The 27,653-nt window shown below is 43.1% G+C and overlaps 3 protein-coding genes across 5 annotated transcripts; 1 reads left to right on the top strand and 2 right to left on the bottom strand.

The window, feature by feature from the left end:
* The first annotated feature begins 704 nt into the window (after nt 1-704).
* On the top strand, nt 705-11,528 carry zgc:92242 (uncharacterized protein LOC436899 homolog). Of its 2 annotated transcripts, none has more exons than XM_055034678.1 (6): nt 705-890; nt 3,046-3,392; nt 7,025-7,139; nt 7,341-7,452; nt 7,557-7,749; nt 8,885-11,528. In XM_055034678.1, exons 2-6 carry the CDS (start codon nt 3,212-3,214, stop codon nt 9,046-9,048), a joined length of 765 nt encoding a protein of 254 aa, XP_054890653.1. In that variant the 5' UTR covers nt 705-890; nt 3,046-3,211; the 3' UTR covers nt 9,049-11,528. The 2 variants fall into 2 exon arrangements, with proteins under 2 accessions (XP_054890653.1, XP_054890655.1); XM_055034680.1 differs by lacking the exon at nt 705-890 and adding an exon at nt 2,585-2,694.
* A 6,289-nt stretch (nt 11,529-17,817) lies between these two features.
* Nucleotides 17,818-20,552, bottom strand: cxxc5b (CXXC finger protein 5b). Of its 2 annotated transcripts, none has more exons than XM_055034776.1 (2): nt 20,331-20,552; nt 17,818-19,374 (listed from the first exon to the last, which is right to left on the bottom strand). In XM_055034776.1, exon 2 carries the CDS (start codon nt 19,185-19,187, stop codon nt 18,297-18,299), a length of 891 nt encoding a protein of 296 aa, XP_054890751.1. In that variant the 5' UTR covers nt 19,188-19,374; nt 20,331-20,552; the 3' UTR covers nt 17,818-18,296. The 2 variants fall into 2 exon arrangements, with proteins under 2 accessions (XP_054890751.1, XP_054890752.1); XM_055034777.1 differs by lacking the exon at nt 20,331-20,552 and adding an exon at nt 20,150-20,257.
* Nucleotides 20,553-23,137: 2,585 nt separating this feature from the next.
* Nucleotides 23,138-26,555, bottom strand: zgc:110843 (uncharacterized protein LOC541492 homolog). The gene is made up of 3 exons (XM_055033892.1): nt 26,369-26,555; nt 24,987-25,189; nt 23,138-23,834 (listed from the first exon to the last, which is right to left on the bottom strand). Exons 1-3 carry the CDS (start codon nt 26,406-26,408, stop codon nt 23,745-23,747), a joined length of 333 nt encoding a protein of 110 aa, XP_054889867.1. The 5' UTR covers nt 26,409-26,555; the 3' UTR covers nt 23,138-23,744.
* Between the last annotated feature and the right edge of the window lie 1,098 nt (nt 26,556-27,653).

Genomic DNA, 27,653 nt, shown 5'->3' with positions numbered 1-27,653 from the left:
GTACTCAAGTAAGAGCAGCACAACTTCAACATATTTTCACTCAAGTAAAAAGTGAAACAGAGCTGTCCAAGAAATTACTCAAGTGGAAATAGAGAAGTATTTGGTGAAAAGGCTGCTTAATATTTAGAATGACATAAAACTGTTTGTATTTTAAGGGGCCAAAGTAAAATTACTTACAAAATGACAACATTGAGTGCAACGTAATGGGTTATTGAGACAATCTCTCTGACTTACTCTTTTTTTATTTCTATTTTCTATTTAGTTATTTTATGTTTTTATTTTTCTTACATGTTAAGTATATATATATATATATATATATATATATATATATATATATATATATATATATATTCATACTGTTGTGTATGATCTGTGTATGCTGTTTTTTGAAAACTTCATAAATATATATCGCCTATGAAATAAAAAATGGCATTAGACTAAAAAAACACATTATTCCAAATAACTGTTTTTAAATAATAAACCCATAAAACTAACAAAGACTGCAGGAAACAATTTTACTCAAATAAGACATTAATTATTTTTTTTAACCTTTTTAGTCAAAGGTAAAAAAAAAAAAAAAAAGATAATAAAGGTAGTACTAGAAATGACTCGCAAAAGTACACTTTTCCAAAAAGTCACTAAAGTGAATGTGACTGAGAAAATGAGCTGGAGATGCGGGAAGGAAAGAGGAGGAGGAGGAAGAAAAGATGACTGCCAGTCCGTCCCACTCCCGGTGACTACAAATGCAGCCCAGAAAACTTCAACTTTCCACACATGCTCAGAAAGAGAGGCGTGCTCTCTCACGTCACACACGCCCGTCTATCCCAGCCCGAAAGAAGCGCCGGCAATCAGAGCGGAGCGAGGAGATGCTACCGACTGGCAGACACTGAGTAAGTCCGCTCTCCCTCCTCTCTCTCTCGGCTCGGTCTCTTTTGTGGTGTCATGGCGGCTTCACGGTCCGTCCGAGCTCATTTGCCGCTACGCCTCGCGCGCCTCTCCGTCGCTCTCAAACGGCCACTGTTAGCTCACACTGAGGGACTTTTCAAAGTTTATCCCCTCTGTATGCAGCGCACACTCACCTCCCTCCGTCCCTTCTTCTTTCTTTCTTTCTTTCTTTCTTTCTTTCTTTCTTTCTCTGTCCCCTCCAAGCGAGAGGCGAGAGAGGCAGGAGAAAAAGAGAGATATAAAGACACCCCTCATTAGCATGTGGGCTCTGAGCCACAGGTGGATGTTTTAGCTTAAATGCTAAATTTAAGCTGAAAGTTGAAGGAATTTGATTTTGAGCTGTTCTTAATGAATTTATATAAATTTATTAAGAACAGCTCAAAATCAAATATATATATAGTATGCTCTTAAATGAGGCAACTAACTTACAATTAACTTGGCAAGATGTTGTGGCGTACTAGTTATATGTGAAAATAGACAGTGGAATAAAACTTTTGAACTTAAAATGAACACTGGAAAATGTCTTGTTCCACTAGCTGATTATTTAACTTAAAATTAGTACTTTCCCTTTAATTTTCAGGAATTATTTGTTTAAAACAAGCTCCTATGTCTTGTTTAAAAGTTACTTGCAAGCTAGTTTTAGTCTACTGATGAAATAATTGAATTATTACAGCTGTTTAAATGTTATGATGTTTAGTTATTGCTATTTTTTTTTACCACGTGCAGACTTTTACATACGTTTATGCTTAAAATGCTTATTTTATTGTAATGGTTGAGTAAAATGTATAAGCCAGCTGGATGGCAGTGCACAGAAATGCTCCGAACAGTTGGAAAATGTATAATTTTAATAGCTTTTACTGTTTCACAGCCAACACCTTTCTGCAGCGGGACGTTTCACACCGCCCACGTTCGTGTTAATAGATCTGGATCAGCTTCGACAACCAGTGATTTACGATCGCTTTCCCACATTCGACCTCTAGTCTACCGTTATGAAATATGATGATATGACTCCAGTAAATAGAAAGTGACATGTTTCGGTTTGATCATATTTCATGAGAGTTAACAGTGGCTGACCCGGGATCAGAGCCATAATCAATGGAAAGAGGGTGTAATGCAAAGTTTACTGAAAATGATGTATAATAAATTTAATTATGTGTTGGACTGGAAGACTTTTATAACTATTTATTGCCACAATTCATCACAAACCTGATGTGGATTGGTTTCAGTATATGGGCTTGGAATGATTTGTTTATGGGAATAAAATGGCAGCAGAACGTAATAAAATTTCAAAGTGTGTGTGCGCAAAAGGTGGATATAAGCTATCAGAAAGGCAAACTGCTCCACTGACTTTATCAACTCTGAAGACTTTCACATGCAGCAAATGGGAAGTTTCTACACAGAAGAAATTCAACTTTTTTAAATTATTATTATTTATTTACATTTTGCCCATTTAAACAAATGTGCAAATTAATCATAAGCCCTCAATTTTTTCATCTTTGATTTTTTTTTTTCTTACATTGAAACTATATTGCCACCAGCCTCCTGCACAGGTGTGGATTGGTTAATAGTTACCACAGACTCGAGCCCCATTGGCTCTTTGGTTGGGTATTTTTCAAAAGTGCGTACAAGACCGAGGCTGCTTTTATTGACACACACACAGAGCGAGAGAGAGGTCAAGGGCAATTCGTGGATTTTTTTTTCTTTTATTAACTTGTGGACTTCCTGACTGGAATAGAGCACCGGCGTCACGTGGGTCGATAAGTAGCAAAAAAAAAAAAAAAAAAAAAAAAGCTTGTCTGTCTGTTGAAATAAATTATTGAACAGGGTTTTCGTCTCAGTGTCTGTTACTCACAGATAATGTGGAGTCATTAGCACCCCACCCTGTGAGTGTGTTGACATACTGAACCTGCCCCTGTTTGCTTTCAGTGTTTAGAAACCCAGCAGCATTCCCCACTATACACACACACACATACACTTGTGTGGCAGAGGGGGCATTATTTGCTCGGGTCCCATTGTGTCCTGCCAGCCAAAACACAATTGAATGGAGAGGGACTGAACAATGCAGCCAATCTAATCTCTCTGTCTCTCCAACATTCACAGCAAAGGCAACAAGTCTTGACGGCCAAAACCGATCCGGACACTCCTGACTTCCACGTCCAGAGAAACACAACTGACGCAGGAGACCACTTCTGCTTCCTCATCCTCCCCCAATCCGAGGGAACTCGAACTCAGGAAGAAGCGACTGCAGGACGGACAGAGAGACAAGATGCTGGCTCAGATCCTCAAGGAGATGTGGGTGGACCCTGAGGTGCTGGAGGCCCTCAGCGAGGAGCAGAAGAAGGTTCTGTTTCTGAAGATGAGAGAGGAGCAGGTACGGCGCTGGAGAGCGCACGAGGAGAAGGAAGAGCGAGAAGGAAGGACCTACAGGAACACGAAGCCCAAGAAAGGTATGGAGCTCAGCGCTCCTTACGTCATACCGGTTCGACTGGCAGGGGGAGAGCTCATGATTTAATTACTATAAGCTATATTGAACAAGAGTTATTCTCAGTTTTACAAAAAGGATGATGCACCAACAGGAAGAGCAACATTTTTTGCTGGGTGTTTTTGTGATTGAGGCCTTCGTTTGGCAGAAGAAGTTGGCGCTAACTTAAAGCAACAGATGGTACTCTTTTTCTTAAACTCAGGAAAGCAACCGTTTCATTTAGATCAGGCACATCATTGACCCCGTGTCTGCTTATCTTGACACCAAACTAAACATTTTGATGCTGGCTCAGATGTAGTTGTAATGAAAGGTTAAATAATTACCAATCCACCGCATACAGCACTAATAAAGAGTGTTGGCGTCTAAATAAATGCTCTTTTGAAGCCTCGTGTTTTCACTAAACTGATAAGTCCTTATGTTAAAGAATGACCTGCCTTCAATGAATCATGTTATACTCCAAACAATATGTTTAGAAAGTCACTTTAAGACAAATAATTCAATTATTGAATTCAATGTAAGCATTTTGTTTATATTAGCATGGGCCAGTGCCTCATACAAAGGTACACCAACTGCAGTGACATACGTAGGGATGGCGGATTTATTCTAAATGCTCGCCGCCTTCTATCAAAACGCATTCGACTCAGTTTCAAAAAACGTAATCGAAACGGTAGTAAAATGTTGTAAATCTTTATAAAAGTTGGATTTGGCTGAAAAAATTATTGTTGGTTACTGCCTAAAAGTGAATAAAGTCTTCAAGTAACTTTTTTTTTTTAAATTAAAGGTGATCTTAAGGCCTGAAAGGTAATTCCGGTTAAACCCACCAATCCATTGCTTTTGTCTGAGAGGCGCTCATAAAATCTGACAGCTAGCTTTATACTTCTTTAAGCTGGCTAAGTCAATCTGTGTTGACTTTGAAAACTGATTGCTGAACTTATATGTACTTGTAGTTAGTTTAGTTCTTATTTTGGTCTGAATAACAATGTTTTCTCAGCTGTTGTTCAGTTTTCCAATCTAAGCTAAAGCTAAGTTATAAGATCTCACTCTGCAATAATAACCCACAGTTAGCAAAAGGGCTGAAAATGGCTGGAAAATACTTCAATTTGACTTAAAAGTTAGTTATCATTTCAGACATTTTAGGATTCAGAGGGTAACTACTGGCAACCAAAAATCTGTTTTTATAATTCCTCCAACTATTTATGATATTTGGGTGCAACAAACAATCTATAGGTATGTTGTGAAGACGGCACTTGTAAGCTATTTTACAAATAATTAATTCTGTAATCTTCTAAACTCAAAGTGTGCATAAGTAATGAATCAGGAGTTGTGTCTCTAATGTTACCAATCAAATTAAGTGTTTGTTTTTTTCAGCTTGTGTTTTAGTCATTAAACCCAGCCCTCCTTCATTAGAAGTGCTGATCTATTTTACAAAGACGCTGTCACCTTAACTGGTTCAGCTGCACAAAGGGAGTGTACTTACAGTGTGTGTGTGTGTGTGTGTGTGTGTGTGTGTGTGTGTGTGTGTGCGTGTGTGTGTGTGTGTGTGCGTGCATGTGTGTGTGTGTAACTGAAAGCCTCTGTCTACGGCAGCCCAATTGCTGTGTGGGCTGAAAGCTGAAGAAGATTGAGTAAACCCTGTGGTTTCAGGAGTCGCCACGCTTTAGACCGCATATCACGTTACCATTTGTTTACCCAATCTCTGCTATGTCACCTGAGAGGAGACTAAGTGTGTGTGTGTGTGTGCGTGTGGGTGTGTGCGTGTGTGTGCGTGTGTGTGCGTGCGTGTGTGTAAGCGTGTTAGCATTGCAGAAAATATGCTCCACTTAGACGGTTTTACTGACGGGCTCCAACGTGTTGGTTTAGGCTTATCAATGTCACACTACGACGCCTTTAAACCTTTTCCCGTCACCAAATATACAGATTCTAAAAGATGTTTAGGTCGCTGTAAAAAAAAAAATGTTTTTGTATTCTAAAAAAATTTAACCTTGATAAATAATTTAAAAACTTTAATCACATTTAATGGGATCTTCGTCCCATACAATTTAACCGAAAGGCACAATCCTGCTGGGAGGATTTGATTTCTACGTTGGAGTTGGAAGTATTCTCTACCCAGAAGAAATTCTCCAAGTGAATCATGTTGCGATGTCAGCCCGTTACCCATCGTCCCTGAGATTATTTAAAATTAACTTTAATCCTGACCTTCACTTCAACAAGTCCAAAAGTAAACCCTGTGGTATTTTTCTGTTATGAATTTGTGGGGAGAAAAAAAAAACAATCTACATTTTCCTCCATGTTCTGCTTTTTACTAGATATTTGACAAATTGGGGTCAAACTGATATTTAGAGCTATTAATGGTTGCGTCTCGGATCATGATGCTGCCACCGCCATGCCTCGCTGCGGGTTTGGTGTTCTTTCAGAGGAGCGCTTTTGTTTATCAAGGTGAGATTATTTGACAGGTTCAAAATTACTTTGGATACTTTACAATCTCTCTGCTAAGTAATGAATGAAAATACCGAACTGTCTGGATAATAAATACGAGAACAAAGTCAGAATATTTTGAAAATAAAGTGATAATACTACGAGGAAGTTGTATGAGAATAAAGACTAAGTAAAACGGGAATAAAATCAAAACTACGAGAATAAACTCGTATGAGAATGAAGTCTTTGAGATTTAAAGTAGTATATTTTTTGCCATTTTTTCTGGTATATATACAAGTTTATTCTGGTAATTTCTTTATTTTCTCTTAGTATGGCCCTATTACTCCATTTTTCCTGCAGATAGTAACAAAGGCAGCAGTGGGAACGGCTTCTCTGTCTCCCCATCTGACTGATTTAACTCAGTAACATGACCGCAGCTGCGAACACGGAGACCCGAACACCCGGATTTATGCCGGTAGTGACGTCACACAATGGCCCCTTGTGCGCGGCGGTGCTCGCCGGTGAGAGAAACACGGCCTCCTTTGTTGGAAGTCCGCGTTCGGGGCTCATGTGACCGTCGCTTATGTGTCCCTGATGATAACGCATCGCTCCATGTGGTTTCAGTTGGCAGACGGCGCAGCGCGACGTTCTGGGTTTGAATGTCTGAAGCCACGCCCCCACCCCCCGTCTATGACGTCACGGCAGGTTGTTTCAACTTCGTCCGTGGAGTCATGGAAAACACCTGGGCTATTACTCACTGTGATTGGTGGCTTATTTTTAAACACCGCGTCACTTTAAAGGAAAACTTGGACGTTATTGTTGTTTTTCCAGGGTGTGACTGAGGTGTTTATCTATAAAGTTTATTTACTTAAAATAGCTGTGAAACAACATCTTATTTTATTACTACCTCATGTTCAATTATGTTGGTTATTACATGTTGTATTAGAAAACTGGCAATTAACTGAAGGAATAATGAAGCTAAATATGTAATAACACCCAGATTACCAAACAATGTATTGTCATACTCTGCTTCACTGGATTTATCCTTGTGCGACAGCACCACCTGCTGGCTGAAATCAGCTATTGAGAGGTCTGCTTCAGGCAGAGCCTTGCTGTGTGGGGTAGAAAACAAACAAATGAAGCACTTTTTAAATTTTTGTTTGTGTCTGTTTGTCTCTATAGCTTCCAGCAAACAAGTGAGCTGGCTCCTCAGTCGGGACGGCGATGTGAGCGTGACTGTAATCGGAGAGGTGGATGAATTTAGGTCCTCCAAGGTTCTGCAGAACCACATGAACAGGTAGAAATGGAAAACTCTGCCGGTCATCTATAAACATGTAGGACAGTAAAAATGTAAAACAATAATAGAAATTCCTTTCTAAAATAACATAATTCTAAGCTAACAGTTGTAATATTACCCGTTTTGCTATGCTGAGGTCAAAATATTTATCCGTAAGCTGGGAGGTCTCCAAAAACAACAATGGATATCTTTCTCTTACAGACTCCTCAGTGATAACAGGAACTGCATCCAGACGGTGGACCTGCTGCCAGGAAGTGATGCCCAGCAGCTCAGCATCAAAGACGACGCCAAGCTCCCTCTCACAGATGTTAATGTGAGTCCCCCTCCGTGTGAGTTTGTATGTGGGAGGCGGATTTTAGAATACAAAAAACGGCCAACGCGTTGAATTCTGATCAGCATATCCTCAATCACACGCAGGAGGATCCAGGTTCACCAATCAACCAGTCATCTGAGGAGGAGGTAGCGGACTGCAGCACCGACGAGGACCCGAAGGACCCCGACGAAGACGACGGCGTTGAGCTGAACCTCGTCTACAGGCCACATTTTCGTAGAAGCCTGTTGCTACGAAGCCACCAGTCAGAAGCAGAGAGAGTCACTCCACAGGACGGAGGTGAGACAAGGATGATTCCTGCCTATAGGAGCTGAAATATGCAGCACCTCGCTAAAGTGTACATACATTTTCACATTTGTAGCTACAAACGTCAAGGTATCCCATTGCCAGATAGCTTGTCACTGGAAAGATCCAGTGCTCAGGTGGGAGAATCTGTTGACAAGGCAACTACTTCTAGTCCTCAGAAGGAGGAAGAGTAGCAAGAGAAAGGCCACATAATGTTGGCACAATACACAGTGAATGTGTGTAGATGAAAACACTGCAAAATGAAAACTAAAGTTATATGTAGGAAGTGTGCCACAGTCACTCAAACAATATGAAAGAAGGAAATTCACACTTTCACATCATCCGGCACTTCTCTCTCGGAGGAGGGTTGTTTATAGGCCAGGCAATTTCTGGTAAGCTTCATAGTGTCAGACTGGCGCACTATACGTCCCGACCGAACATTAGCGATTAGGTAATATTTAAAACTTTAACAGAGGCCACGTCTCCAGGAAATGATGTTTCTCAATATTACATATCCCAGATGGTCTTTATGAAGCAAAGCGTAGAACAAGGGACTGGTTGCTACCAGGCTAAAGCTAATGAGGCTACAGAAGTTGTGGAGGACCATGGATATATAGCTCTTCGGCTTAGAGGCTACAAAAGTATTGACACTGGAGTAAAGGTTCACCTTCCAACAGGACCCTAAACACGTGGCCAGAGTTACAGTAGAATATCAAATTAAAGTCTGGACCAAAATCCAAATAAAATTCGATTGCAAGGCTTGAAAATTGCGCCAGTCAGTTTGAGTGATGTAGGGTTAGGGTTGAGTGATTTTGCCAAAAAGATGGGCACCTTAAATATAAAGACTAGCCACCCTTTGCTGATTTTTATTTGCTAAAAATATAGAAAACCATACATCATTTTCTTCCTCTTTACAATTATAAAAGGCTTTATGTTGGCCCATTGCATAAAAACCCTATGAAAACATTGAGGTTTGTTGTAATTTGAACTTTACCCGGGTTATGACTATTCTGCTCAGTTCTAACTCATCTACCGTAACTGAAATTTCTCATAGTCAAAACCAACAGAGGAATAATTCCTGGAACTCTTCTGATGTTTCTCTCTCTCTCTCTCATTTTTTTTTCTTCAGAAACTCGGCGGTGCAGAGAGACGTCAGAAAGCGAAGGTCGCGTGGCTCATCTCAAGAAGGCGTTTGCGGACGATGCCTGCAGCAAACCACCAGCCTGCAAAAAACCACCCATTCCTGTCAAACCGGCTCATCTGCAGAAAAGCGGCACGGCGCTGGTCCATTAAGACGCCGTCGCGTCTCCAACCTGCGGAACGTCAACACACCCAACCCCTGAGGAGTGGGAGCTGACGCAAACGCCGCAGCTCATTTGTACTCCTGCTTGAGGACCCAAGTGGGGGATAAATACACTGCAAAAAAAAAAAAAAAGAAAGGACAAGTTTCCTTTTTTTGAACTTTTCCAAAACCTAATTTAAAATTTCCACCTGCAGATGGAGAAGCGTCTGTGGAGGGGAGCTAGACTGTGTACTTAATGGGGGAAACTGAAATTCAGACTCTTGTATTTTTGCAGAGTCTGTAATCTGGAGGCAGACACTGAAGGGGCTACGCGTCCACAGGACGTGGACACAAACACGCTGCTGAATGGAAAAACACTGTGGTTTTATACTGGGATGACCTTTTCTGAAGTTGGAAACCAAAAAGCATCAATCAGTCACATATATTCATCCAAGTTCATATAAACTCTGGACTTTCTGTCTTTTCAGCAGATCCTGGGAATGAAATAAAACAAATGGACTCAGAATGAAACGGACTTCTTGTACCTTTATCCTTAAAGGGATTTTAGACAATTTAATTACACATCTCAACATTCACATGGGAACGCTCCCTTGCACACTGACAAGCACCGACCTGCTCATCAGGAGCCCTTGAGGCTCCAGATATATATAACTCAAGAACTTGTCCAAGACTTAGAACAAAACCACTGAGCAATTTCTGGACAGCAGCGCCTCTTTGTTGATTCATATTTCATACTCTGTCGCTAATGGCTTAATGGTTCACATTTGAGCTGCCACTCAGTCACAAGGGAAGTTGTTTTAATACAAGGTTAGCAAGAAACTGCCTTTACTCTCACTATCTCCTAGATCTCCCAACATGACTTTGGTCAATCGGTCAACCTCTGAATTTAGCCCAGGAAATGTGTCAATATGTTGGCTCAATTGATCAACTCTAAACATCTTTTCAACCATATTATAAAAGAGTAGGTGACTTTATGTGTAACAAGTTTCCACTTCAACTTTTCAACCACACTTTTCTTTCAGAAAAACTTTCAGTAGGACATCTATTTCTCTTAATTTTGCTCTATGGGAAAAATTTCAGCAGCACCTTAAAAATTGATATTCCAAAATAAATATTTAGAGCTTTAAATTTGCGCTTTCTGGTGTCGTTTAGTGAGCCAATCGACACATTAGCAAGCTATGACGGTAAATGCGGTTTTTCTGGATGTGTTGGCATGCTAACACTAGTATTAAGTGTTAGCTAAATGGTACAGAAGGCCAGGGAAGCACAAAAGCATGTCAGAGCAGTTAAAACTATTCAAAATTTCCATAATAAAGTGGACTTCATTGATTGGAATACATTCCTACAGATTTTGCTCAGTCATTGCCCTGGATATGTTAGCATGCTAATGCTAGCATTAAACAGCCAAGTGGTACCGCAGGCCCTGGGGGGTAGAAAGGGATATATTAGCATAGTTAAAACAGGACAAACCTCCACATTAAAGTTGACTTTAAAGACTTGAGTCCATGCCTGAATATGCCTATATTTAAAATATGAAGAAATGTAAATGTTTTGCACTAGGATGGCATGAAGCTTGTGCTGCCTGATGAGATATCTTCCTCATCTTGAATTCTTGCGCCACTTTCAGTGTTTGTCTCAGCTGTGGCGACCGCAAGCACAGTTTGCATCGTCAGCATCATTGACAAAGAAACAGTTGTGCTGGGGTAATTAAAGGAGCTCAGAAAGAGAAGCAAACCTGTTTGTATTAAAACTTGTTGAATCTTTAAGCTCGTGATACCTGCTTGTTGTCATCCACTGAGAAGGATTTTGTTTTACAAGAAACTTCTATGTGTTTAGGCACAACGCTTGGTTTTAATCCTGAACACTCAGGATAAAGATAGCTGTGTGTCAGACACCTGTATGACACCTCCGAGCCAGCAGGGGGCCCCAGAGAGCTCACGACTTCAAGTACAAACTACAATCATCTGAAACCTCAGAATTTGTAGTCGGATTGAAAAAAGACAAAAACAAATTGAGGGTGGTGGAACAGGTGTACCATGTGGCGAAGCTATAGTTCTGTTTATTTTACATTTTCAAAAGTGAAACATTTATAATTCCTGTCATCTGAGAAAAAGAAAAATTCTTCTTGCCATAATTTTTGTCATAACATGTTTAGCAAATTCTGCACAGAGTCCAACAGAACCCTGAGTGTGGACAGCGCCCCAGTCCATCAGATATTAGAAGCTGTGAAAAACATGAAACCACACACAACAGAAGCAAGTGTTTGTATGTCATGGTTTGTTTGAGATGTAGTTACTACCTAACCTGTGGGTCATATGTTCACTTTACTTGGTCACCAATTGAACCCCTGCTCACGCTGACTCTGCTGTTTTTTGTTGTTGTTTTGTATTATACCCAAATATAAGTGTTTGTACTATATATCCGCTGCCTCTGTGGACAAGAAGGGACACATTATAAAACGTTGAATGTACTCTGCGTATTTCTTCCTTCTTCTTAGAGGAACACTTTTAGATAGATGCGACAGCAACATGGCTGAGTTTTATCGGTGATTTGCGCGGTGATTATCTATTCAGCGGGATGCATCAGAAAAGCGCCTGGTGGAGATCAAACGGACGGCGCGGAGAGCTGATTAGCATGTGGTTTGGGCTGAGACAGAGGCCGAGACGCTTGGGGAGACAGAGCAAATGAGAGTCTGGTCACGGGAAGAGAAACGTCACACTCAACTCAATAAACCTCAGCGCATTCCCTCACCTCCTCCACGCCATCAGCCCGTGAGAGTGTGTGTGTGTGTGTGAGCGTGTCTATCCACCCATATATCTTGAATCATGTGACTCAACACAAGCAGTCATGCGCACAGTGCGAAAAGCCCCGCTATATATAGTAGGACAGTGTTGGGTTTCCCAGCAAAGCATTGTAGGAGTCGCTTCATCTTTGTTCTCTGAGAAAGTGCCCGTTATTGACTTCTTATAATGCAGTCGGCCCCGAACCACTGCAGGTGGTTCGGGGCCACGGATGCTAGCAGGCGGCTAGCTGGGGTCGTGTTGGCGACTCCTCGGGAAACTACAAATAGCGTTGGAGAGAAGAGTGGTCATTGCAAAGTATTTCATGATTTGAACAAGTTTATCAATCACATAACACTGTGAAAAACGAATCTTTTTTTTTTTAAACATTCTGTCACAGAACCACAAACGTCACTGTTTTACGTTTTACACTCGGATTTGGCTTAAAGGACAAACAAAGTGGAAGGGAAATGACAGGCTTTCTGACATTTCTTTTTTTAATAAGAACCTGATTTCTGACTCAAGTCTGTGGAGGATTCTCGTTATCAGCTTCGCACATCTGGGATCACGTCTCTTTTTTTAATTAATTTTTGATCTAAAGTATCCTATTGTGGCTTTAGCTCTACCCTAAGAGTCGTTAGCTGCTAGAAGGCAAACCTCCGCTCCTGTCCCAACTCTTCTGCAGTTCCTAAAAAGCTTTCCTCTTGGGTTACCCTAGCTACCTTGATCACCTCCACCATCCCTATCCCTGCTGAAGAAGAGCATAAACACATCATGATGCTGCCACCACCGTGTTTCACCAGGTGAATGATGTATTCAGGGATGCTGTTTTGTTTCGAATGTTCAATGGTAAATAAATGATAGACTTCTATCATTTTCACAATTGGGACAAATGCACACCACACTTTTGAGATTTTTCTTTTGGAAAAAAAGAAAAATGTTTGATTTCACATTCACTTGACAATTATGCACTGCTTTGCGTTAGTCTAACAAAAACCTTTGACACGTGAGAGCGAGGGATACTTCGCAACACAATCTAATAATTTAGGATTAGCAAAACTACTTTTTAAATCACATTTAGGGAAACTTTCCCACTTAGCCCGGCATATTCCTCTTCTTCAATAAGTGATTAATAAAGGCATTTATGCAGCTTTTGGAAGAGCAAATCCCATAAACGGCTGAGTGAAAGATTCGAACTGAAATTGCCTCATTCAAATATGATATAGCCAGTCGCGGTAATTGGCCTTGCAAGTGTCTCGGCTGTGACAGTTGTTGTGGGAACCGAACGAGGGTTAAACAGACAGAGAGAGAGAGTCGGCAGAGCAGAAACTGGCAGCGGCTTTGAAAAGCATGCCAACAAAAGGAGATTAAATCACTAGTAATCAGCCATTAGGTGACTGAATGGTCCCAGGTTGCAGAATAATTTATTCAAATGTCGTTTGACATCTTAAGTGACTTAAAAAGAGGGTAAAAATAAAAAACAAAACTCAATTGAGGAAATAGTGCAAACTTGTGATCGTCGTCATACTGTGGCTGCTGAACTCTGTCAGTCAGTGAAACCGTGTTATCAAGATCGCAAAGATTTGAATGCACCCGGTATGCCACAGTTAGGAGATCATTATTTCAGGCTGAACTAGTTGATCTTATTAATTAACTGGACTTTGGACTTGTTTACTGAACAAGGTAGAAATGTGTCTATTGTGGCGCGTCTTTCGTGGCAGGGGAAATGTTTCTGACTCGCTGTCAATCCCAGATTTTTAATTGTATTTAGTCAAAAATAAGCTCCATCATTAAACAACTTCACCTAAATTAATCTTGCAAGAATTTGTAGTAGACTTCTGACAACTGTAGCATGTAGGCCCTCCAATAAACATCTTAAAAAGATATATATATATAAATATATATATATATATATATATATATATATATAATATATATATATATATATATATATATATATATATATATATATATATATATATATATATATATATATATATATATATATAAAAGCCACAGATATTAAGACTGGAAAACTAAACCATGCATGGAGGGTTCCACCCCAAATCCAGCACCCTGAGACTGTACATGAGCTGCAAGGACGGAGGCAGAGGACTAGTGAGTGTGAGAACCACTGTCCAGGACGAAACAACTAAGATCCATAAATACATCAGGGACAAAGCCTCAACAGACAATGTGCTCAGTGAATGTCTCAGACAAATGTCTCAGGAAAACGAACGCCACTGCTGAAGTTAGCTTTAAGCTCGAGTCCCACGTTAAGTTTGTCTGTTGTGCTAATTAGCAGCCGTTAGCATGCTAACACGGCTAGCAAACGACAGCGAACCTGCCGAATGCAGCGAGTTAGCGTTCTGTTAATGAGAACAGTTTTGTCTTGAATAACTGATTTTTATTATGATTCTTCTTCACGTTTCTTTCGCCGCTGGCCAACAACGTGTCACATCTCATGTCTTACGTCACGGCGTGAAATTGCTCGCGGTGGCGGTTTACCCACCGTTAGCATGCTAACACCGTGCTAGCTTCCGAGAGTTGACAAGACACTTGCCAACTGGCATTATGTTTACATTCTGACTTACGGGTCTTATCAATAGATAAGTAATTAAGTATTAGCTTTTTTTAAATCTACAATTTGTTTTCATATTTTCTTCAACATGTTGCATGTTCTCAATGTAACTTAATGCTAATAACGTGACATTTCTCAGCTAATTCAGATCAACAGTTGAAGATTGTTGGTAAAGATGAACCTGTTGCGGATGACTTTATTAAAATGTCATGTTTTAAATTTGAACCGTCGTTGAGAGAGAGTTCCTGCTCACGAACGGAGCAGGAAACGTCAGACGTACGTCATGAGGTGGCTTCCAGACGAGCCATGATGAAACATCCCTGCAGCCAGCAGGTGTTATCGCTTTGCTTTAGCTTCCTGGAAAAAAAAAGAAAAAAAAGGAGAGCAGCGGGCTAAAGATTAACAGATTTCTGCGTAGCCATCATCACCAGGAATAAATGCACCTCTCTCTTTTTTCCTTTTACGCTCATCTCACTTTTTTCTGCTTCGAGAAGGAGCCCAGCTACACAGACCTGGTGTTGTTTGAGATTTCAGCTTATTCTGTATCCACCTTTAACAGATTTAAGTGTCAAAGGTCAAGAGACCCCTTTGACCTCCGTGTCACCATAATATCACCTGAGGGGCAGATGAGCAAGAGCTTCGTTTTGGTTTTTTTTGTTTGTGTTTTTTTTTCGCGGGGATGCAAGAAGGCCATTGTGTGTGTGTTTGGGAGTTAGCTCGAAGAATAAAACCCAACAAAACAACAACACAAACGGACGGGCGGAAGAGGCCGTGAGGCTGCTACAGTGAGAATACAACCAGAGGAGGAGAAAACACACACATTCACAATGAGACACAGTGTCTCAGCGAACTGCTGTGGCCAACATTTCAAAGGACTGGCTCCTGAGTGAGGGCCCGCCCAGCAGCAGTGCAGGTTGCCTTGGGGCTGGCAGGTTGCTCCACTGCAGTGTGTGTGGAAGAGAGAGAGAGAGAGAAGAGTTTTTCCCCCTGCTAACATATGTAAGCTCCACGGGGGTTTTTGTGACGGCGCACACCGGAGCTCCGGACGCTGCGTCTATCGTTACCCCGGCATCTCCGCGTTCAGGCCCGGATCTCGCGCTCATCGCCCCCCACCCTCCCGTCTCTTTGTTTGGGCCCGCGTTATCTTCATCCCCTGCTGTCCATCTCCCCGTCCTCCTCCCCGCGTGTCCCCCCTCTCTCTCTCTCTCTCTCTCTCTCTCTCCCCCTGTGGCCTGCTTTTCATCTTTTTTTTCTCCCCCATGTTTCAGCCACTCTCTTACCCTGACCCCTACAACCCCCTCCACCCCTCACACCAACCAACCAACCTACCACCCCTTCGCTCTATCTGCCCTTCACCATACCCCTCCCTCCCCCCCTCCTCCTGCCCCCCATCCCAGATCCGCTTTCCACCCCCCTCCTCTCCCCCACTAACTCTCTCTCTGAACCCTCCCCCTTCCTCCTCTCCTCTATCCTGCCCCCTCGTCTCCTCCTCCTCCTCCTCCTCTCCTGCCATCTTGCAGGCCAGTGGAGCCAGACTGCAGGCGTTCAGGGAGTCACTGGACCTGCTGGGCAGCGGGTGACACAGATTTCCGGTGTGTACGTGTGTGTGTCTGTGCGCATGTGTGTGTCAAGACCAGGGAGGGTGGCGGTAGGTTGGTGGGGGGGTGGAGGGGGATTAAGCTTCAAATCACTAGAAAAGGCACTGAAGAGAGAAGGGGAGGTGTGTGTGTGTGTGTGTGTGTGTGTGTGTGTGTGTGTGTGGTGGGGGGGGGGGGGCCTGCAGATCCAAGAATTTGAAATTCCCCTTTTGTCTGGGAGATGAAGAAACACTAGACTGTGGGCTCAAACTAAAAGACTGTGTTTCTCATTCAGTGGGAGCGTTGTAATAGCGTGATGTTGGAGCTCGCTGCTTTTTCTCCATGAGTTGGCAGTGTCCTGCGTTGGCTGGCGTGCAGCGCTTTCTCTCTCTCTCTCTCTCTCTCTCTCTGTGTGTGCCTGACAAAACACGCACTCACACAGATGCACGCACGCACACATGGATACGCGCGCGCGGTCCCTCTGCGATCCCCTGACTGAAGGCTCACAGGAAGTGCAGCCGTGGCCCAATTATAGCGTGACACCTCGGGCCGGCCGTTGCCATGGTTACGTCTTCCCTGCGGTCCCCTGGAGTGTGGCGCCGAGGAAGAAGGTCTTATCACATCAGCCATCGTTACGGCAGCGAGGAGAGAGATGAGGGGGGGGGAAAAGAAGAAGAAGAAAAACAAGAAGTAGGAGAAGAAGAAGAAGAAAAGCGCCTCCCTGTAGCCTCAGTCCAGCTGGCTGTGGTTTTTTTTTTTGTTTTGTTTTTTTTGCTTTTAAAAATCTGTGCGTCTGGATGTGATGCGTACTTGTAAAAAAAAAAAAAAAAAAAAAAACAGACAAGAAGAACGTAGAGAAGGAGAAATAGGGTGGTGTTGTGATTGTGTGTGCATGTCAGGTTTACCCCAAGCGTGTGGACGTGCCAAAGCAGCGTGTAGGTGTGTTTGCGTGTGTGTGTGTGCGTCTGTGGGGTTGCGATAAGGCTCTCAGCCACACCATTAGGTGACTCATAATCCACACCACCTCAAACACACACATACACACAAGTTTGTGTTCCTAGTCTTATTAGAACATTGTGTTGACTTCAGTTCGTTCCTGAAACCCCATTTGTGCCTAACCTGGCACAACCCCGAGGCCTAACCCTAACCCAAAAAGAGACGCTTCACCCCACTAACTCCAGGCCTTGGTCCACATGGTCTTAAGAAGACAAGTAGCTGTACAAGAAAAGGCTCAAACAAGGTAACATACCTGACTACACCTGCGCTAGTTTGGATTTCTCAACCATATGCAGAAATTGTATTGACTTCCAATTAATTCAGAACCTTATTTGTGCCGAACCCCTAGCCATAACCTTTGCCCTAACAATGTCTAACCCTAAAAGAGATGCTTCACCCAATGAAGACCAGGCATCAGAGGGTCTTGAAACGGCCGGTGACCATACCAGAAAAGGTTCAAACAAGGTAGCATACCGGAACACACTTGCACTGGTTTGTATTTCTAGACATATCAGGAAATTGTATTGACTTCCTTTTGTGCCAGACCCAAACCAATGACAGCCATGACCCAAATCTTGGTACACATTTGAGCCCTAACCCAAAATTATTGTCTGCTGCACTTGGACTGACCTTTGGTCCCAATAAACCTTACAGGTCTTCAAAGGTTCAACAATGACACCAGAAGAGGTCTTCAAGAGGTGACGTAAACAACTGCACCGACACGGTAGCGCCCATGCGCAAGAACAAACTCAAACACAGCTCCAAACAGTCAATTAGAAATGAACCCAGGCATACAGGAGTGGCACAAACCTCATACACAAGTAGCACATGGCAAACTTCTTTTATTTCAAAAGGGCAAACAGAGCTATACAGTACAAGTAGCACAGGAAATAACTTAGCCAAGGCTGAACTCATTCATTTCTTACTGATGCAGTGACGTCAGAACAACAGAAGCAAGAAACTCCTCCATAGAAACAACAAAAAACCCCATTTTGGCTCCGTCTTTATGCTGAAGCACGGTACATCCAAACTGGAAAGCAATGTAAAAAAAGGACATAATGTTTTCCAGATATTTACAGTCTTATGTACAGGCATTTTTGTTGTCATCTAAATATTGACGCACATTGGTATCCTTTTTTTTTTTCTCCTCTCCCATATTCACTGATTGTCAAAAGAAAGAATGGAAACAGGTGTGGACATTCTTAAACGGAGCTCTGTACCGCAGTCCGAGCATGTTATTGTGGTGTCCCGTAAACTACAGCTCCCAACAATCATCCGACCAGCCTCTGCCAACGCAGGAGCTACTATCCGTCCAGGGCCCCGTTGCTTCTCTCCTGCGCCAGACCCAAAGTAAAATCGGAACCCCTTAATTCAAACCCGGACACCCTGCTGTCGAACCCAGGACCCCCAGGCTTCCTCTTCAGCTCCTCACACTTCCTGTATTTACAGATCTGGTGTCCCCTCTTGCGGTTGCGGCAGCTGCTGCACTGTTCGCAGTTCGTCTGACGTCGGCAGGGCACGCACTCCCCGCACCTCTTCCTCTTCCTTCGCCCTCCGCCGCCCCCGCCCAGCGAGCTGGGGGAGTAGCCCTCGGCTACCAGCCCTTCTATGCCCTCCGCTCCCACGGCCGTGCTCCTCCAGTGGCCTCCCCCCATCTGAAAGCCCGCCAGAGGGAACAGAGCCGGGCTGAAGGGGAACCAGGCGCCGAGGAAGGGTTGGAAGTCAGTGCTGCATCCAGAGGAGTCCTCTTCGTCCTCCTCTGGCCCAGACCCGCCTCCCTCGCCATCTCCTTTTGCGCCCTTAGCCTCCGCAGCCTCTTTCTTAGCGGGCTGGCTGCTCTGCGCGCCCAGGCTGGCCTGCTCCGTGGTGGCGGGGGTGAGAGCCAGCAGTCCGGCACGCATCAGCAGCTCTGCGGCATGGGCCAGGTGGAGCCCGCTGGGCGACTCCCACATGTCGGGCCAGGAGGGGGCCCGGCGGGGCTTATTGGGCTGGGCGGGACGCTGCTCCTGTGCCGGGGACGGCTGGATCAGGCCTTTGACGTCCACGGCAGGGGAAGGGGTAGAGATGTAATGGGAGAGGCTGTAGGGGTGGCTGGAGCGCTTAAGGCTCGGTCTCAGGGGCTCATTGGGGATTTTAGCACTGCTGTGGGCCTGATCCGGGGAGGAAGGGCCAGCGATGTCTACGGCAGTGGACATGGCAGTGGCGGGGTGTGTGTGTGGGGCGGGGGGGCGGTTTGCCCTTGTGTTTTTGTGTGCGTGGGAGAAGGGGGACCGAAGCTGACGCGGAGCTGACAACTGTCCTGCTGTTACTTCAGCCAAAATGGCAAGCCTTGGCCTGTGTCCCTATTCCCATTCTCTGCAGCGGCTTCAGAGTCCTGGAGAGCTGGAAATGAATAGGGGATGAAGACAGGAAGGTTAAGAATAGAAATGCTGGAGAGACAGACACAGAAAGACAGTAAACAGGGAAGTCGGGGTCTGTGTTTTTCCCCCGGTAGAGCGACTCAACCGTGTCGGGGAACCATCGGGCAGACGGCAGGAGTTAAAACACCAGACATATGTAAAAACTGCCACAAAACCAGAAGCAAAGGATCTGTGTGACTGCGTGTGCGAGAGGGGAAAGAGAGAGGGAGACAGAGACGGTGCATGGCTCGCAACGGATTTCCGCATACAGGAGGCAGTATCCCTTTAAGAATTTCACGGTATATCAATGCAATCAATAACAGAGCGACAACAATATGCAAAGATATGCGCATATGCGCAGGTCAAATGTGGAGCGCGCTTTTCAAATACATTTTGACGACCGCTGTTATGCTGCCAGCCGGGGCTGAACGGAGCCGAGGAGCACCAAATAAGGGACCGTAAAGAGAAACAGGCTGTCTTTTGTCTGCTATCGACGACGAGGAGCGAGGTGCGCAACGATGCGGGTGCTGTGGATAAAAAAAGACCAGGCTATATTCCGTGTCCACGTTCGCGCGTGTGTATGTGTGTGTGTGTGTGTCGGTGGAAGGAGGGGGAGAGTGGGGGGGGAGAGAGAAAAACCCCACAACACCGCCGACTAAACGCGGATCGTGTACGTTATTACAAAGTATGAGTTTGTGCCCTTTTCGACGGGGTCGATCGGGAGACGCAATCGATCGCTTTCGCTTGATCGAGGTTACCTAAGAGGAGCCGACGCCACGGCGAGCTGACCACAGTCCGAGTGGTCGCTGCGACACGGCGCTGCGCGCAGGAAAGGGAGAGGAAATCGGGCGACAAAAAAAAAAAAAAAAAAAAAACCCAAAACGGCCAAATCAACAGGAAGTGCGATGGTTTAAAAAAAAGAAACACGCGTCACTTTACCTTCCCGACTGCGGTCCCCGGCCCTCTCCTGTCAAATGTATGATGAAGTCATGAACTAATGTCGAGCCGATCGCACAGCGCTATGTGGACGGCGGAGCTGCCGATTCCTCCTCCACCTCTCCGTCCCGGAGGGTCTGCAAACACTCTGCACGGAATTTGGGGGCGTCGCTCAAAATGCGAAGTGGACTCTGCAGCCGACCGAGGCTCGTGTGGTCAGAGCGACCCCGTGATGTCCTCAGGAGCAGTCCAGCTGACGACGACTGAACCCAAACGCACCCAGCGGCTCCACTCGGCCCGGGATCACTTTCTACACTGTGTCTTCCGAAGACATGGTTAAACACCCGCTATCGTGTCCAATATTATTATTATTAATTATTATTATTATTTTGTATTTAAATGGTCGTTTTGTCATGAATTAATAGAACACAACACTTAAGACTTATTCTTATTTTTTTATTATGATTAAAAAGCACACTGGATTTCCACATGGCTTCTCTCTCCATACGAATAAACGCACAATATAAAGTTTTGATTAATGTAAAATTAAATGAATAAGTGAATTAAATTTTAGTTATGAGGATAGCGTTGTGCAGGGTGTAGTTTAATCCAAGCAGAGCCAAGGCAAAAGTAAACGAAGCGACTGCTTTGGGCCTCCACGCCAGCAGGGGGCAACACGTGAGAGCTGTTTTCTAGTTACATCATTGTTTAGAGATGCAATTTGTGTGAAAGTTATTGTTCATAGCAAAACCAATACTTATATTTACATATGCAACACACCAGGTTAAGCATTTCTTTAATATTTTTTATTTATTACTGTAAAAACTATTAAAGTGTGTTATTCATACAAAATGGACAATTTTGGTTTGCTTTTAAATTTCACTCTACGTAATTGTTACTGTAATATATTATATTGATGTAAAAGTGATACATTGTTACATATGAATGGAACTGGGTTCATAATGACGACTCTTTTGTTCGTATGTATCATCCTTATTACCATCTACTTACATCTGCAACATCGCACATAGGTAACGGGATTCTTACAAATCCATGCAAATTTTGTTCCACCTAAATGTATTCCTGATAAATGTTCAGTCTTCACGTAAACAGAAAAACAAAAAAAACATTCACACTGCTGCCATGCGTGGCCTAAACCCAATGACAGGCGCAGTTTCTCCTCAGAGCCGATGCTTTTGCAGTTGAGCGGCCCCCAGGTAAAGGCAAACTAATCAGGCCTCCAGACCAACAGGGGGAGCCCAAGACACTAAAACTCTCATTTAAGTTGATATTTTTTTCAAATATCATCAGAATAACTCTTTTAAAATGACACAATAAGTGGATAGTTGTGTTTAGTTTGTAGCCTCAAAATATGCAACATATTTTTTTAAAGTTAAACAACAAAAAGTTATTAATATGTTCAAGTCCATTAGAGCAGGTAATCCCGTTTGATACCAGGATGTAAACTATAATTAGAGCAACAAAAACAGTTGTTTTTGACTGAAATGACACTTCTGTGAGATTTCCCCTTCTTTGTAATTACAGAAAAGATCAATCTGGCCACGTGAAAATCATGTGACAGACATTAAGGTGTGAAAGCTAACGGAGCGACACGCAGCAATCAGATGATTGGATTCCATCAGCGCGTGGGTGATTTCGAGAAGCTGTATTATGTAACTTTGACTTTTTCTGAGCTTTGTATCCTGTTATGATGCTATCCCCTCATCAAAATCAGACCTGCAGTGTTGCTATGACAGAACACACCTTCCCCACTCGGCTCCTCCAGACTAGCGGCAGCAGCGACTGGCAAACATCTGGTGGAACAGAGGTTGTCATATTCACCGTTTTTCAGTCAACACACCAAAGAAACACTTAATCGGGAAACACCTTTGTAGCGTCTGAAAGAGCAGGAGCTTCTTAAGGAGACAAAGGCCCAATTTCAGGGCATCACATTAAGTTTGATATGTAGCCTACATGCTTTTTTTTTTAAATAATAGTTACTTAATTTTACTATAAAACGGCACTTTAATTCACTTAAAAAAAAAAGAATATATTGAACTTAAAGAAGCATCTTCCATAACTTACTAATGTCATGCTGTTTAGAAATATGTAGTTTGTAAGCTTGGAGCAGATTGGCTGATTTGTTCTAATGACAGCAACGAGGTAATGACATCCATCATCCCTAATAATGCTGCAGCATACATACGTTCATTTAATTCATTTAGAAATCCAGTGACATCATTTTACAATTTAAAAAAAGAGAGAGATGGGGGGAAAAAAAATCTGTGTAACCTCGTTAAAGTTTCCATTCTAACCATCCGCCGTCGTTGGCTTTACCTTTTAACTCCCGTCCAAACAGCGTCGCCCGATACAGGAGGTGACTCCTCCACGCAGGAGCGCCGGAGTCCACTCCACCTCTTCTGAGAGTCCTCCGTGCATCTGGCACGCAGCCAGACACCTCGTGCGTGTGCGTCCGTGTGTGAGCGAGCGTGCGTGTCACTATGGAGGCAGGGGCCCACGGTTACTACACCGTCTGGCCTGGACCATCCGCGTAAACACAGCGTCTTCTAGTGGTCAACACAAATACAGCCACCCGTCTTAAAATGGCCACTGGTGCTGGTGGACACTGCAGCACAGCAGCAGCAGCAGCAGCCCCCTTCGGCCAAGGCCACACACTCACACTGCAGTCGCCACATTGAGCTGTTGACTTATCATCCCGCACAATGTTAATCCATAAACACCTGGTTAAATCTGAGGTGGAGTTTTGGCCTCAAAACTACAAAAAAAAAAGTTGTGCCAACAAATTGGATCACTCAACATGTTTATTATTAACAATAAAACAGGACACTGACTCAACCACGCCAGTACACGAAAGGAAAAAAAAAAAATACAAAAATCAATCTGATGAAGAAGCAAAACAGATCCGTTAAGAGGTTTTAACCTTCAGACGCAGTTTGATCAGGAAGCCGCACACAAACAGTAGATAGTGTTTCAACGATAAACATTTTTCTCCCCCGTTTAAGACAAACGCCACGAAGCAGCAAAACAAACCTGAACATTTTCGCGTCACATTCATATGGGTTGCCGTGTTCGCCAAACAAAAGATATAATAAGGCCTGTGCTGGGTTCGACATAAAACGCTGGACCGATGCAGAAGCGCGGCGACGATTTCATGTTTGGACCGCCTGCTCTGTTCATGGGCGACGACCCCGGGAACCGACGCCCCAACGCCAACCGCAATGATTGTCGCAGTCCCTTGACCTGGATCCCGTTTCAAACATGTTGATCAGTGCGACAATTTTGGGAATTATGAAAAAAACAAAAAAACATCTGCAGTGTGTTCTGGATTCGTCCGCAGGGAGAACACAGCGGCGCTGACGAATGATCGGGCGGGTCGGGTTCGTCTCCAGCGGCGCGCTATGCATCTTTCCTTCTGATGATGAGCGGCCCGACGTTATCTCCGGTTTCCTCGTTGTGCTTGGCGTGGGCGCCGTCGCAGTACGGGAACTGCAGGAAACATGGAGGTACACACATGTTCATCGTTGGGGTGGAACGATACAAACACACAGCAGGTCAGCAGACGCATCACACCGGTCCTGCGGCGGACAACAATCTTTTGGTGTGGATGTTGTCATTGAGAGAAGAAAAGTATCTCAACTGCTTCCAGTAGAGAAGAAGTATCTACTTTGAAAGAAACTTCTTCCCACTGAGACGCACCGATCCGATATTAATATCTGTATCGGTTAATAAATAGAAAAACATTTCTAAATTGGGTATTGGTCATCATTTACCTGATCCACAAGGGCAAATCTATTCAATTTATTTCTATGCTTTATTATTCATTTTACTTTACATTTGATAATGATAATCCCTTATAGCACTTTTTGAAGGTTTGTTGGAATTTACTTTTTACACGTTGACCAAAATAGTCAACCTGTTGTTTTTATCAGTTTCTTTATTTATTTTACATTGGCTGTTATTCTCCCAATTTCGCTGACTGAACAGACTGAAGTTTTTACATGTTTGACCAATCTTGAGAAGCACTACTGGTGCAGATTCATCAAATACATTTGTAATTCAGCACATTTATGTCTGTAAAAATTTTTTAAAAAAAGTTTTATGTTAATTCAGTGTTGTTTTTCCTGTCCAAACCGATACCAAGCATCAGCTATCCATATCGGTATTGGAAGTGGAAAAAGTGGATCGGTGCATCTCTAACCACAATAAATTTTAACCTGTCAATTTGGAGATAGATTGTGATGCTTTTAACTTAAAAAAACAGTTTCAATCTATTATTTTATAATGTAATTGTTATCAATAGCATATTATGATAGTATTCTTTCTACAGCAGGAACAAGGTAAACTAAAATAACATGTTATGCTTATACATCTGACTTGTCCGCAAAAGTTACAAACTTGATCTAAAAATGAGACGTATTTTCTTGCAACAGTCTAGAAGTAATATTTTGAATACTGTTAATTAAAGCCCTGTACAAAATTACAGGGGAAAACTCATCCACAAATAGTATTACAATGAAATCAAGTTAGCTTTTCTTTCTTAAATGACAACAGCAACAAAAAGTGCTCAGACTTACAGTAGGAAATCCCCCTGTGTCGTTTCTTAAATCACACATTGCAGTTTGTCGGCGAGCGTCTGACCTTTTTAGACTTCCAGCAGCGGCAGTAGACGGCCTTGGCGCCGATGTCCTCCATGTCGAAGCTGTGCACCACTTTGGGGCTGTCTTTGCTGAAGGAAGTGTTCACGTGACGCTTCGTGCAGCAGCGGCTGCTCAGGTAGCGGCTGACCAGGAAACCCGCAGCTGCCGAGACGACGGCCACCGGCACGGCAACCAAGAAATGTTCTGGAGGGAGGAAAACGTTAAACAAAAGGGAAAAAAAAAAAGAGAGAAAAGGGATAATCTTATTGGTCGTTCACTCTGGATGCTTTCACATTTTTTACTCAGGCAGTGTGAGATGCATAAATACAAAAGGCTTACAAGGGCACTCGCCCAGGGTTCCAAGTTTTGCGGTGGCCCCCCCTCCAAAAAAAAAAATCTATCTTAATGTTTTTTTTTTCTGTACGGAGCATCTTATTAAAATCTCTGGTTCATTTCTCGGGTTCTTGTGTTTCTTTTTTTTTTTTTTTAAGTACTGCTGGATTTTTATCAATTTCAGCAAAACTTAAATATTTGAAAATTCTGCAATAATAACACGCAGCGCATAATTCTGGCACCAACATGAAGCCATCTGCCAGGTGTTTTAAATCATCCGTCCGTCAATTCATACCTTCAAATATGTAGGCCTGCCTATCAACGTACTGAGACTTGCATGAGTAAAACATCTTTTTCTCCATAGGCACTAAAACTGGCTCCAGCCCAGGGGCCCTTATTCTTCTTCATACGGCCCTGATGGACAATTATAATTTGTAGTCTTGAAATGCAGATGTTCACAATAATCTGACTTCCTTCTCCATACGTCGGTCCACACTCAGACATATGCTGGATTTGGAAAAATACTCCAAGCTTACTCCAGAATGTCAAGATAAAAAACCTGAACACATTCTGAACACTGCAAATGGGAATGCAATGTGAAACTGCCTGTTGTGCAAGATTTATCCTGATCTAGCCGGTCACATGATACACAGGCGGTAAGACGGGAGAAACAGAGGTCTTATGTTTTTTTTAGTTTTTTTTTTTTTTTTTAAGTTGCCCTTCTGCAGGATCAGCAGTCATGGCTGCTGGGCCCAGATTACCTGTTGAACCGATTAAAGATGCAAACTGGAGCTCAGATTGCTGACCAGTAGGTTAGATAAGCATCACCCGGGTTACCACGCGAAGCAAGAGGCGAAACAGAGGAAATATGTCCCTCTTCCTCGCGTTTCGCAGGTTAAAACAGCCCAGTAGGTCGCTCAGTAATCGCTCTGCAGTGAAGCTGCCTGATGTTGCTGTGGGTGGCAGACGGACACGCGCCCCCTTGGACTTAGCGCCAATTAAATAACTCCTGACGAGCTAGCATGCTGTTAGCTAGCTTTAATACTATACCTTTGGTTAACCTGAAACCGGAGTTGTGGACCGCTGCCATCGGACACAGAGGTATCAACCAGCTATCACGTAAACTCGGACCTGTCGCGTTTTCTCTGCGCCGTGGGTTGTGTTCGGTCAACGGTAAGCAGCAAGGTCAACCGGTTAGCTTCACGGAACTCTGTCCGGCCCCTTTACTGCTACGTCACATCGGATAGACCAATCGGGAGCAAGCTCGTGGAACAAGATGTTTATGGGCAAAGTACATCCGGCTTCTCTTTTTAATAGCTTAAAGAGGAAGTTAAACAGAAAAAAGAAACACGACGGACGAAGTTTGTTTTCTTAATCATTCTCTGTTAAACGAATCTGAAATGAAACGCGGGGAATGATTCCTCGTTCCGCAAGATACTTTAACAAGCAGAGAGCTAGTTTTAAATATCTCTTCCCAGACATTAATAATCGTTTGTGCTTCGCACAGCAATCAATACAATGACAAACAGCCGTCAGAATCCTCTTTATGAGACTGCTTTACGGCAACAGTGTCGTAAGTCGGAGGCTTCTTCAGTCCCAGAGTGCTACAGACCGCTACAGGAAATCCTCTCGGCCCACAGCAGCTTCAACTCTTTGAATATGACTTGCATTTAATTTCCCTTTGGGATCAATGATGCGTTTTGAACTGAAATTACTACAAGGTTCCGCCAGAGGGCGACAAAACCACTTTCTTGTTAAAAAAAAAAAAAAAAAAAGCCCCACTTAAACGTCCATTTCTGAAAGTTAATACTGGAAAAAAAGAGGTTTCAGTTTTAAAAATAGAATGTTTGAATGCAAAATATCGACCTAGATTTATCTCAATTGTAAAAATTAATTAAATAAAATACAATTACAATAAGCAAATGAATGTTTGTTTATAGTTCTTGGAAGCAAAAAGCTATTTTACAAGTTTGACTCTAGAGCACCTCAGTGGATGCTGAAACAAATTAAATACATTTCTTAAACAAGAATAGGAAATTTTAATTTCACACGAATGTGTGTTCCTCCAGTAATTAAAAAGAATAAAAGTTGAACTGGACGACAACACAAGTGTGATTTTGCACAAAAAGAAAAACTAAAAGCTCATCTCTACATATCAAAATGTCAAAATTAAGTTTGGTTCTGAAAGTCAGATGTCTGGTTTTTGAACATCAGAAAGTAAAGCCTGGAAAGCCAAACACAATTAAAGAAAACAAAAACACTCATCCGATCCTTTAAGATTGTATTTAAACCATGAATAAATCCAGTTAATTGGTTCTTCTGGTGTCCATTTACA

This window comes from Poeciliopsis prolifica, unplaced genomic scaffold (assembly GCF_027474105.1).
Source record: "Poeciliopsis prolifica strain line A6 unplaced genomic scaffold, Auburn_PproV2 SCAFFOLD009, whole genome shotgun sequence".
Lineage (NCBI taxonomy): Eukaryota > Metazoa > Chordata > Actinopteri > Cyprinodontiformes > Poeciliidae > Poeciliopsis > Poeciliopsis prolifica.
This window is presented reverse-complemented; position numbering and strand designations above follow the sequence as displayed.